The sequence below is a fragment of the Vicia villosa genome, linkage group LG4 (genome assembly GCF_029867415.1).
Source record: "Vicia villosa cultivar HV-30 ecotype Madison, WI linkage group LG4, Vvil1.0, whole genome shotgun sequence".
Taxonomy (NCBI): Eukaryota; Viridiplantae; Streptophyta; class Magnoliopsida; order Fabales; family Fabaceae; genus Vicia; species Vicia villosa.
The window spans coordinates 158,464,020-158,477,160 of record NC_081183.1 but is presented as its reverse complement, the minus strand read 5'-3'; the positions used below and the strand labels follow the sequence as shown (position 1 = coordinate 158,477,160).

Sequence of the window (13,141 nt, the reverse complement as noted above, 5' to 3'; positions counted from 1 at the left end):
TTCAGGGCACACCTTTCTTGTGTGACCCTCCTTCTTACAATGGTAGCATCGAATGCCAGATGCTTCGCCACTGTAAGACTTCGACTGGCTTTTGCCTTTCTTCTTGTCGAACTTACCATCCTTTCGTAAGAGTTTTCCTTTAACGGCCAAACCTTCGCCAACAGTCGAAGGTTTATGCTCCTTTCGTTCATTCAAGTCCTTAGAGTACAAGGCTGATTGAACTTCTTCAAACGTCAGGGACTCCCTTCCATACAAGAGAGTTTCTTTGAAGTGAGCATGTGATCGAGGCAAAGAACACAATAGTAACAGCGCTTGATCTTCATCATCGATCTTCACATCAATATTTTCAAGATCAAGAATCAGCTTGTTGAACATATCCAACTGCTCAGCCAATACTTTGTCTTCTGTAACACCCCATAATTTCAGTTTATTAATTTAATTTGGATTTAAATTAAATAATTGGAATTTTAGTATTTTTATTTGGAATTATTTGGAAAATGATGAGTTATTGGCATTGGGCCTAGAGTGGTGATTAGCAGAAGAGGGGGTGTTGACTAAGCAAGCCCATTATAATATTTTATTTTATTTTTCATAAAATAAAGGAATTGGGAAAAGAGGAGAGAAAAGGAGACAGACTCTGAGAAAGGGAGAACACGTGAAGTGAGAAGAGCCAAAGGGGAAGAAGATCTTCGAAGATTCGACTCTGAGGTAAGGGGGGATTCTTCGGGTTAGTATTCCTTATGTGATTATAGGTAGTATGATTGATTAGGATTGTTGTCTAGTTCAATCGTACGTGTCGGGTTTGGGACTTTGTTAGGTTTTGATGAATTGGTATGAATTACATGATTCTGTTGATGCTCATGTTATGTGTTGTTAATACTTGTATAAAATTTGTCTGAATTATGTGTTTATATGAAAATTGATGTTATATGTGTCGTATGTTCTATGTACCTGAAATTGGGGAAAAGGGAATAGGGAAATGCTGTCAAAATAGTGAATTTTGCTGTGCAGGTACGTAGGAACCGGTTCCCGTATGGGACGAACCGGTTCCCCCTTGTAAAAACAGAGAAATATGGATTCTGGGTAGCTGGGAACCGGTTCCCATGTAGGGACAACCCGGTTCCCCATAGTAAAAATCAGAGACGTGACTTTGAAGCTGCCAGGAACCGGTTCCCACGTAGGGACAACCCCGTTCTTGCAGCACTTTTTCTAAAAATGTTTTATCTTTAAAAACCCGTAACTTTTGATCCGTGTATCTGTTTTATGTGCCGTTTGGGGCGTTGCGAAGCTAATGAGATGCTTTATCTGATGAATTGATAAAATGGGCAATAGACAACTTTACTTTTAAACTCGATTTAATTATTAATGAATTGAAAGATAGTATATGTATATGTGCTTATATATATGACTATTGATGCATGTATTTGTGTTGGTGATGAGATTGTGATATCCATTGAGTGATGTTAGTATATAACATGTCGTAGATGATATATGTTTTGTGATTATGTTGTTGGGTTGCTTTGACAATTTGTTACATTGTGTGCAATGATGATGGATATAACGATGTTTGATCGTGGTGATGATTGGTGATTGTGAATATTAATATATTGTTAATATTAATATGTTGGTTATGGTGGCAATTAACATTAATATGATGTGTATGTTAATTGTGAGGATGTAGTGTACATTTGTGAATGATTGTATATGTATGATGATGATGATTGATGATTGTGAATATTAATATGTTGTTAATATTAATATGTTGGCTATGGTGGCAATTAACATTAATATGATGTGTATGTTAATTGTGATGATGTGATGTATGAATGTGAATGATTGAATGATGCTTATACATGTACATACTTGTTGTGACCTTATTGGTAAGAGGTGTTAAGCGATGTTAAGCATCGGAATGATGATGATGTATGAAGATGTAAGTATGTGTCATGTGTGCATTATTCATAAATCATTTGCATTGGAAGGCTAATTCCCATTGTGTGGAGATTAGCGGGAAGTCATCGTGTGCCCATGTGGGGTGTGAGCGATGAGGCAGTAGTCGTGTGCCCATGTGGGGTGTGAGCGACTAGAGGGCAGTATCAAAGAGAGAAGTCCTGTGATATGATTCACGAATTTTGGTACCACATGCATAGTGTCAGTTGCATCATATGCATTGGTGATAACATGATTGGATGAGATCCAGTGTTATGCCTTGGTGTGTTTTTACATGGTTGATGTATTAAGAAGATGTTGTTAATATGACTTGATCCTTGATGAAATTGATGAGTTGTGGGCCGATGGCCAATATTGTTGGATGATGCTTGCTTGTTGTAATAATTCCGATTATATGTATGATTGAGTGGATGATAATTACTATGAGATTTTATTGCTTATGATTGCATAATGCTTATTAATTCGAATGAAACTCACCCTTACTTTGATGATTTCAGATTAAGGATGTAGCGGCGTCTTGATTGGGTGAAGATAGCTTGTAAGCTAGCCCGTAGTTCGTGTCGAGTCATGCTCTGATTGTAACACTGGGGAACGATAGTTTAGAGACGAATTATTATGTCGGTCTTGTTGTTTTATGATCGTTTTAGAATAACTTGCATGGATAGTGAATATGCAATGTTATGGATTATTGTCCGCTGTGTTGAACATGAATTGTAATTATGTTAAGTGGTTCCTCGTGTAGCATGACAAATGACTATGGTATTTTTCTGTTAAAGAAGTTGTGACATCCTTGTATTTCATGTTTACTCTGAATATTATTCTATTTTCCGCGGGGGTTTAGAAGGGTGTTACAATAGTGGTATCAGAGCATAGTCGGTCCTTGTGACCAGAGTCTTGTTGTTAATTTCCTTTCGGTACGCGACATGTGTGTGAAACATTGTTGGTACTCAGTGTGTTCTAACTGTTTGCCTGTAGAAGTGGGATTGAAACTAGTGGGGGAGAAGCTATGCTTCTCGGATATGTCTCAGATGCAAGATGATAGAGTGATGCGCAGAGCAGCAGTACAAGAGTGTAGAGTTATTGTTTCCTGAAGTAAAGGTGACATGGGCTGAAGAATGTGGTTGTTATTTCAGTTGGATGTGTCTCGGAATAGATGATGGTTATTTTTGGAAAATGGAATTTCGAAGTTGTGATGCTTCAAGTGCTACTGATGGACTGTGATGTTGTTGTGTGAGTAGCCTTATGTGAAAGGTCGCTGTTGAAGCAGTGATTAAAGGAAGTATTGTCGTAGACCTTGTCGTAGGATTACTAGTAAGTAATTGAGATGATGGTAGAGGTTATCGATGTTGTTGAAAACTCTTTAAAGCGCGAGTAATGTGAAGAGACGAGTACGATCTCAAGGATAAGAAGGTTGATGATGGCGTACATGAATTTGGTTTCAGGATGTTGCAGAAATCGAACTTTAGCGATGAAATGTGTTGTTTAAGTTATAAGAAGTTTGGAAGCGAAGAGATGTGATAAGATGATGTTAATAATGAGATTAATTTGAAAAGAATGAGTTTTGGAGTAGAATTTCCGTAAGCAAATCGCAGGAAGATTGCTGAATTGTTATGAAATTTCGAAAATTCATAACTGGAGTTCTGGACATCCGATTTGAGTTCCGTTTGAAGCGTCGGAAAGCTAAAGAGATGGAGTTTGTTATAAAAATGGTTGCAGCAGCTGTAACATATTTAATTGTGACCGGGTGTTGTTGGAAAGAGGTGAAGTTACGGTTACACTTGTCCTTAGAACTAGATTGTTCGTTGGTGCGGCATGGGATGTCAGTGTCAGAGTTAAACAGAATAAAGGAATAATGAGGAGGCTTGTTGAGAAGCAATCTTAGAGATTAAATGTGCCAATTGAGAAGTTTTGGAGATGTCGTATAGGGTTTTGTTGCATGGTGTCGGTATTGTATCTTGGATAACGATTGGAAACATTCATGTCTTGAGCTCTGAGTGTCAGATTAATGTACCGTTTGAATCCACGAAGAGGAGAGATTATGTTCTACATTGTGGAAGAGTTATAAATACCATAGAGTGGTCCTATGAGGAGATATTATGATGTCGGTTAAGGAAGCATGAACAAGTGTTGAATAGGGATGCCTATTACCACGATTGTTGAAACGAAGTCGAGTAGAATGTGTCGTTGATGAATAAGATGATAAAGATGATTTAAGTATCGATGGATTTGGGTGATGAGTAAATCAGTAGAAAAAGTGACATAGACTTTGGAACCATTTGTGGTATATTGTGATGCGTCGTTGATGGGTTTGGATGGTGTATTGTTGTAAAACCAGTAAGTAGTAACTTATGCGTCGGGACGATCGAAAGCGCAGGAAAGGAATTATCTGACTCATGATTTAGAATTGGCAGCCATGGTTTTGTTTTGATGTTGCAGTGACATTATTTGTATGGTTCGAGGTTGCCTCTAAAAATGTCGATGCTGATGGTGAAAGAGTTGGATTTAATTGAACAATTCAGAGAATTAAGTTTGGTATGTGAAGGTGTTCCTACTAATGTTGGATTGGGTATGCTGAGACTGACTAATGGTATTCTAGACGAGATTAGAGAAAATCAGAAAGCTGATGTTGAGTTGATCGATAAGTCGACCTTGAATTACAAAGGAAAAGACAATGAATTCAGAATTGACGAGGATGGTGTAATGAAGTCTAGAAGTCGCAGTTGTGTTCCAGATGTTACCGAGCTGAAAAGGAATATTCTAGAAGAAGGACACCATAGAGGATTATTAGACTATGACAATGTTGATGAGTTTGGGTGCAAACTCGGAAAAGACGCTATTATGTAGTAACAACGGTCTATGCTTAAATATGATTGTCGGCTATCTATTGACAAATTGAGGACTTGATCACCCTTAATCTCTTGTTGATAATAGGCGGAATTATAAAGATAGTATAAGATTGCTTGTTACCTTAATGGTATAAGATGTGATGAATGCTGAGATGTGAGAATGACCACTCACCATATTGTGGGAACTTATGAGGAAGTGATTATGAAAGAGTGCAAAGTATTGGACGGTGACTTAAGACGAGTAGTCATAGTCGTACAGCGAAAGTATGATGTAAAGTGGTGTTATGAGTGCTACTCGTGAGCAGTGAGAATTAATATGTCGGGGTTCTACATGGAGAATATGTGTTTATCTATATGTTGGGTTTAGAATCTCGTGGACGTAAGGATGTCGTGCCAAAGGATTATGACCTTTTGAATAATTGCCGAGATGATGGATATCCTATTACGGTTGTACGTAGTTAACGAGTAGGTATTCGGAGAAGTTAAGAAGAAGAATTGATATTACATGATGCTATAATAATCTTGTGATGTTGTAAGGTATTGTGTGGATTTCTAATTGAAATGAAGGATTATACTCTACGAAGGACGAAGTTGATTTCATTCTTAGTGAAGAGTGGGACTCTGTTGAGCTATCTTGTAAGCAATGGTATATTGAGGATGATGAGCTATGTAATTATAACTACTGATGTGCACTCATTTCCATAGTTGGAATGTTTAATAGATGAAGTAAATCAGGAATTTGTTTTTGAGTGCGAGTAAGTATTGACGAGTGGTGAGTTAGAACCATGTATGGTAAAGAATGATTCTTGAACGAATGAGTAAAGAGGGCCAGAGTTGGGTATAACCTAGAAGTCTAATTGATAATGAAGATTGCAATGAGTAATCAGGATAGTGCAGCAAAAGCAGAATGTAGCGTGTTGGGTAATTCTGGTGTGACCTAAGAGGAGCCAGACAATTGGAATTCAATGGTATAGGAATATGAGTATTGAGTTCTTGAAGGAAGCAGTTGGTAAAGAGTGTAAGTATTACTTTATCGCTCAATTGGAAGAGTGTGCCTAAGGTTAGTACATGGGTAAATGGAATCCATTACTACAGTGTTGATCAGTTGTGATCATACCATGGATTGTGTAATTATAATATTCAGTTATTGAGTGTATTGTATGGATCACACCTCGAAGTTTCATTGTTGTTAGCCTTTGGAATTATAGCGAGTGGTACATCTAGGGATGGTCAAATGCAACGTAAGAACTGAGATTGAATGCATGAGATATGCTTGTGTTGGTTATGTCAGATGAATTTTGAGACTCGACCAAGAAGGTGTTAACGGAGAATGGGAGAGTCAAATGAAGTACTCTTATCTGGGACTTTTACTTGAAGTATGTTTTCGAGGACGAAAACTCTTTTAGTGGGGGAGAGTTGTAACACCCCATAATTTCAGTTTATTAATTTAATTTGGATTTAAATTAAATAATTGGAATTTTAGTATTTTTATTTGGAATTATTTGGAAAATGATGAGTTATTGGCATTGGGCCTAGAGTGGTGATTAGCAGAAGAGGGGGTGTTGACTAAGCAAGCCCATTATAATATTTTATTTTATTTTTCATAAAATAAAGGAATTGGGAAAAGAGGAGAGAAAAGGAGACAGACTCTGAGAAAGGGAGAACACGTGAAGTGAGAAGAGCCAAAGGGGAAGAAGATCTTCGAAGATTCGACTCTGAGGTAAGGGGGGATTCTTCGGGTTAGTATTCCTTATGTGATTATAGGTAGTATGATTGATTAGGATTGTTGTCTAGTTCAATTGTACGTGTCGGGTTTGGGACTTTGTTAGGTTTTGATGAATTGGTATGAATTACATGATTCTGTTGATGCTCATGTTATGTGTTGTTAATACTTGTATAAAATTTGTCTGAATTATGTGTTTATATGAAAATTGATGTTATATGTGTCGTATGTTCTATGTACCTGAAATTGGGGAAAAGGGAATAGGGAAATGCTGTCAAAATAGTGAATTTTGCTGTGCAGGTACGTAGGAACCGGTTCCCGTATGGGACGAACCGGTTCCCCCTTGTAAAAACAGAGAAATATGGATTCTGGGTAGCTGGGAACCGGTTCCCATGTAGGGACAACCCGGTTCCCCATAGTAAAAATCAGAGACGTGACTTTGAAGCTGCCAGGAACCGGTTCCCACGTAGGGACAACCCCGTTCCTGCAGCACTTTTTCTAAAAATGTTTTATCTTTAAAAACCCGTAACTTTTGATCCGTGTATCTGTTTTATGTGCCGTTTGGGGCGTTGCGAAGCTAATGAGATGCTTTATCTGATGAATTGATAAAATGGGCAATAGACAACTTTACTTTTAAACTCGATTTAATTATTAATGAATTGAAAGATAGTATATGTATATGTGCTTATATATATGACTATTGATGCATGTATTTGTGTTGGTGATGAGATTGTGATATCCATTGAGTGATGTTAGTATATAACATGTCGTAGATGATATATGTTTTGTGATTATGTTGTTGGGCTGCTTTGACAATTTGTTACATTGTGTGCAATGATGATGGATATAACGATGTTTGATCGTGGTGATGATTGGTGATTGTGAATATTAATATATTGTTAATATTAATATGTTGGTTATGGTGGCAATTAACATTAATATGATGTGTATGTTAATTGTGAGGATGTAGTGTACATATGTGAATGATTGTATATGTATGATGATGATGATTGATGATTGTGAATATTAATATGTTGTTAATATTAATATGTTGGCTATGGTGGCAATTAACATTAATATGATGTGTATGTTAATTGTGATGATGTGATGTATGAATGTGAATGATTGAATGATGCTTATACATGTACATACTTGTTGTGACCTTATTGGTAAGAGGTGTTAAGCGATGTTAAGCATCGGAATGATGATGATGTATGAAGATGTAAGTATGTGTCATGTGTGCATTATTCATAAATCATTTGCATTGGAAGGCTAATTCCCATTGTGTGGAGATTAGCGGGAAGTCATCGTGTGCCCATGTGGGGTGTGAGCGATGAGGCAGTAGTCGTGTGCCCATGTGGGGTGTGAGCGACTAGAGGGCAGTATCAAAGAGAGAAGTCCTGTGATATGATTCACGAATTTTGGTACCACATGCATAGTGTCAGTTGCATCATATGCATTGGTGATAACATGATTGGATGAGATCCAGTGTTATGCCTTGGTGTGTTTTTACATGGTTGATGTATTAAGAAGATGTTGTAAATATGACTTGATCCTTGATGAAATTGATGAGTTGTGGGCCGATGGCCAATATTGTTGGATGATGCTTGCTTGTTGTAATAATTCCGATTATATGTATGATTGAGTGGATGATAATTACTATGAGATTTTATTGCTTATGATTGCACAATGCTTATTAATTCGAATGAAACTCACCCTTACTTTGATGATTTCAGATTAAGGATGTAGCGGCGTCTTGATTGGGTGAAGATAGCTTGTAAGCTAGCCCGTAGTTCGTGTCGAGTCATGCTCTGATTGTAACACTGGGGAACGATAGTTTAGAGACGAATTATTATGTCGGTCTTGTTGTTTTATGATCGTTTTAGAATAACTTGCATGGATAGTGAATATGCAATGTTATGGATTATTGTCCGCTGTGTTGAACATGAATTGTAATTATGTTAAGTGGTTCCTCGTGTAGCATGACAAATGACTATGGTATTTTTCTGTTAAAGAAGTTGTGACATCCTTGTATTTCATGTTTACTCTGAATATTATTCTATTTTCCGCGGGGGTTTAGAAGGGTGTTACATCTTCAATCATCTTGAATGAATACAAAGCTTGCTTCAGGTAGAGTCGATTTACCAGCGATTTGGTCATATAGAAACTTTCAAGTTTCACCCATAACCCTGACGCCGTCGTCTCCTTTGATACCTGTCGGAGAACCTTATCACCAAGGCTCAACAAAATTGCACTGTGTGCCTTCTTGATCATAGTTGTCTTCTCCGCTGCCGTCAATTCTGCATTCATGGCTGCCTCTCCCTTCAACGCTTCCAAACAACCCTGCTGAACCAGTAGGGCTTTCATCTTCAAGCGCCACAGACCGAAATCATTCACTCCGGTGAACTTTTCAATCTCATACTTTGTTGAAGGCATCTTCTCCACGCTCACCGCACCAATTTGTTATGAATTCAATGCCAAGAACAAAGTATAAACCAAGGAAGAATAAAGGACAAGGAAGAAGAAGAACACAATAATTGGTTATAACCGTTATTCTTTCACTTTCTCTTAAAACAAGATTACAAGTTTACAAGAATAACAAATAACATCTCTCACCCTAAATTAGGATTTGCAGCTTAGCAATGATGAGAGACTAGTATGTTATTTATAATAAAACCTAACATACTAACTAATGGGCTTTTTCCACAAGGCCCATTACACAAGCCAACTTAATAAACAAACTTACTTAACAAATTAGGGTTTAAACAATAAAACCTAATTTAACATGCTAACAACCCTAACATCTTCGACACAAGCATGTGAACAACCTTCGACTTCATGCTTAATCATGTCGAATCAAGAAGCTACCCTTCGGCCGTACTAGAGTTCGATCCAAAATCTCACATATATATATATATATATATATATATATATATATATTTGAAAGCAAGAGGATATATTAAAAAACCAAGATCCAAGAATACATCCCACCAAAGGGCCGGAAAAGAAAATTACAAACCGATTCGAACCTATATATAGGGTTATTGCTAAACTCAAAAAAGTTATAATTGGAATGAGTAATTTTCCCTATGTACGACCACCTCCAAATGAGAGCTTTACATTTCCAAACGATATCCCTCGAATTCCATGATCCGTTGTTAAAGACAATGTCGTTCCTACTAAGCCAAAGACTCCACAATAACGCTAACCAAACGGCACCAACTTTGCCCTTTTTGACTTTCTTCGTACGACAAAAGGAACTCCAATACAAAAAACTCTCTTTTAAGTCTATTCCTAACAAAAAAGGTAAACAAATCCAATCGGCAATTTCCTTCCAATTAAAAGTGGTTATATTATATAAATAGAATTGGAAATAAAACAAAATATATTAATATATATTATATTATTTATTAATAAGTTAAATTAATTATATTATATTATACTATTGGGAAGAAAACTGAAATAAAGTTTAACCCAAAAAAATTTAAAAGAGTTAACTCTAATAGCAATAATAAATAAATCTAACTTTTTGTTAGAACTATATTAACATTAGATAAACATCCCAAAAGTTAGAATAAGGGATGCTTATAACCTGCTGCTAGACAACTTCTATTGTTAAAGTTTTAAAGTTGTCCTCTATTATTTTAGGTTACATTTTTGACATGTAGCATAAAAGAGTGTTGTCAAAGACAATAATTATTGTAGTGTTGTGATATTTAAATAGCAAATTGCCAAATCAACCCTCTGGCTGTAATCAAAGTCCAATATAATTTGTGTGGAACTTCCTCTTGACAATCTCCACCACTAGAGGTGGACTCGGGATTTTTACATTTTTCACTGAAAATATAAAAAATCTTGTTCAAGGTCTTGGACGAAGGTATAATATTTTTATTTACATTTTGAAAATGGTATTTAAAATAAAAGTTTGCACTAAAAATAGAATTTTGTTATTGATATTTTCATTTGCTAATTTTTTAAAGTTGTAAAAATATTTAATATAAATTTACCGATCTTGCTTAAAAAAGGCTTGAAATGTAACTTAGAGGTCGTGACGTTGAGCAATGGATGCGCCATGTATTTCTAGACCTCTAAGTAGCATATCAAATCTTCGGCAAATATGATGAGTAAATATATATTGAACTCTTTGCAACTATAAGGAATGAGCACATCGAATATCAATAACAAAATTTCATTATTGCAAACTTTTATCTTTAGATAAGTTTAAATTTACAAACATGAACTAAAAAAATATCATTTGCACACATGTAAGATAAAACATTTTATCTTTGTCCTAAACCTTGAAGAAAATTTTCTATGTTTTCAATGGAAAAGGCAAAAAGCAACCGTCCCCTCTAGTGGACATTGTAAATTGGACTTTCTAGACAAAACAAATCGGGTTTTCATTACTAGCAAAAGTACTGATTTACAAATAAGTAGGACTTCTCAATTATAAGAAAAGATTAACACAACCTCCTAAGAAACCCATAAAAGAATAACACTTAAAACTTGCTGAAGAAAACGCACGGCGTGGCAACGGCTTAATAGAAAGCATGAAAACAGCGTGGAAGGAAGTCAAGGCACCACAACATTGATGAATGACTCATGGGAGGATTGTTTAGCCAAGTTCTGACAAGAATATTATATCAAACTAATAGAATCTAATTTTCGATGTACTTATAGTAGAGTGACACTACCATCATCATTCAACCAAAGAAATATTGCCAAAGAAATAAGGAAGATTCAAAGCGAGTTTTTATGGAGTGGAAAGTCCGGAAAAAGGAGTATTCATTGGGTTAAGTGGGAAGTGGTGTGTAGACCTAAAGCGAAGGGTGGTTTGGGAGTTAGAGACGTTAGAGAAATGAATAAAGCTCTTCTCTTGAAATGGAAGTGGAGAATCCTTCATGATAATGAAGCCATTTGGCAAAGATTTTTTAAGGTGAGGTATCCTTGTCCTAAATTAAGAATTCAAGATATTGGGGGTAATTTTCAGAGAAGTGATGATTCCATTTGGTGGAAAGATATGTGTGAGAATAAAGTGTTGGACGACATCATAGATAACGGTTTTTCCGGTTGTTTCAAATGTTGTTGCAATAATGGTATGGATGTTCTTTTTTGGATCAATTGGTGGGTGGGAGAACAACCACTTTGCATGGAGTTTCCGGATTTGTTTGAATTGTCTATTGCGAAGTATTGTTCGGTGGCGGAGGTATTAGAGCGGATCGACGGTGCGTTAAGGTGGAATTTTGGGGGGTTGTTTTCTGCCGGCGACTCTCACGGCCAGCCACACTCAGCCGCGGCAGCAGCCAGTCCAAACTGGACTCGGTTTTGCGACAGTGTCCGGGGATTTTCTACTAGTGCGAACGGCGTTGACTTGTTCTCGTGGTGCTTAACCGAGGGCAAGGAATTCTCCGTTGCAAGCATAACAACCGCCATTGATAGTGACAAGGTCTTTGCATGGGATTATAATTTGTTTAATTCTTTGAAAGTTTTGTGGGATCTAAAGCTTCCGCCCAAGATCAAGGTATTCGCTTGGAGATTCTTTATTGATCGGCTCCCGGATTGTGTGATGTGTGGTTCCTTCCTTGAATCATCTTCCCATCTTTTTTTCATTTGTCAAGAGGCGAAGACAATTTGGAAATATTTGTTTAGTTGGCTTGGAATTCCGGAGATGTTGAATGAAGAGGATTTGCTTTGTTTCAACGTTATTCAAGATAAGGTGAATTGCGGCAAGCGAAGAGTTTTAATCAATTTTGTGTGGGTTGCAACTATTTGGAGCCTTTGGCTTATGAGGAACGAAATTATTTTTAGGGGGGAGGCGTTTTGTTTTGACGTTATTTGTTCTAATATTGTTTTTCTTTCTTGGAGATGGATGTTTTGTGGATATAGCAAGTTTAGACCAACATATTATGTATGGTTTAAACTTCCCTTATCCGACACTAGTCATCTTTAGTGTCGTTTGCTTCTTTGTAAGGGTTGCACCCCTAGTGCGAACTTTTCAATCAATTGCTTATTAAAAAAAAAATCATTCAACCAAAAATGAAAAAGCCCAAGAGAGAGAACAGACTAACTGCATAAAGATAACCAAGACATTACTGCTTAAAGAGACAATAAACCTAAATTGTGTATATTTTAGAAGTGACATTTAGAAAATTACATATCATATTCAAGGAGATGTGGATACTAAGTGCTTAGATGAAATGTTTATCCCCTTTCTCACATAAGAGCCTAACAAAGATGACCCTGAAGAATGTAATACCTGGATATCAATTCAGCAGCATATGTGACACTTGAATCCAAATCTGATCAGTCTTACATTCTTCTCTCGTTTTGTTCTTAATTAGAAAAGGGTAACTTATAGTGAAAAATACTTTGATGGCTAAGTTGCATTTCAAGTATTTTATATACATTAATGGCTAAAATTACATTGATGGATAAGTTGTACATCAAAACATCAATATTAAAATTTTATTATTAGTGCAAACTTTTATCTTTAAATAAATTAACACTGACAATCATGAACTAAAAATGGTATGAATTTGATTTTTTAAGCTTGCTTATAAAAATGAAAATAACTCAATATTTTAGCAATCAGACACAACAATCCAGATCAATTGTGGTTGAA

The 13,141-nt window shown here is 36.3% G+C and overlaps 1 protein-coding gene across 1 annotated transcript; it reads left to right on the top strand.

Annotated features, from left to right (window-relative positions):
* Positions 1 to 11,377: 11,377 nt before the first annotated feature.
* On the top strand, positions 11,378 to 12,469 carry LOC131598175 (uncharacterized). The gene has a single exon (XM_058870801.1). It carries the CDS (start codon positions 11,378 to 11,380, stop codon positions 12,467 to 12,469), a length of 1,092 nt encoding a protein of 363 aa, XP_058726784.1.
* Positions 12,470 to 13,141: the final 672 nt, after the last annotated feature.

What these genes read in the sequence shown, in the direction of transcription:
- LOC131598175 (XM_058870801.1), top strand. Translation starts at nt 11,378, where the DNA reads ATGAATAAAGCTCTTCTCTTGAAATGGAAGTGGAGAATCCTTCATGAT.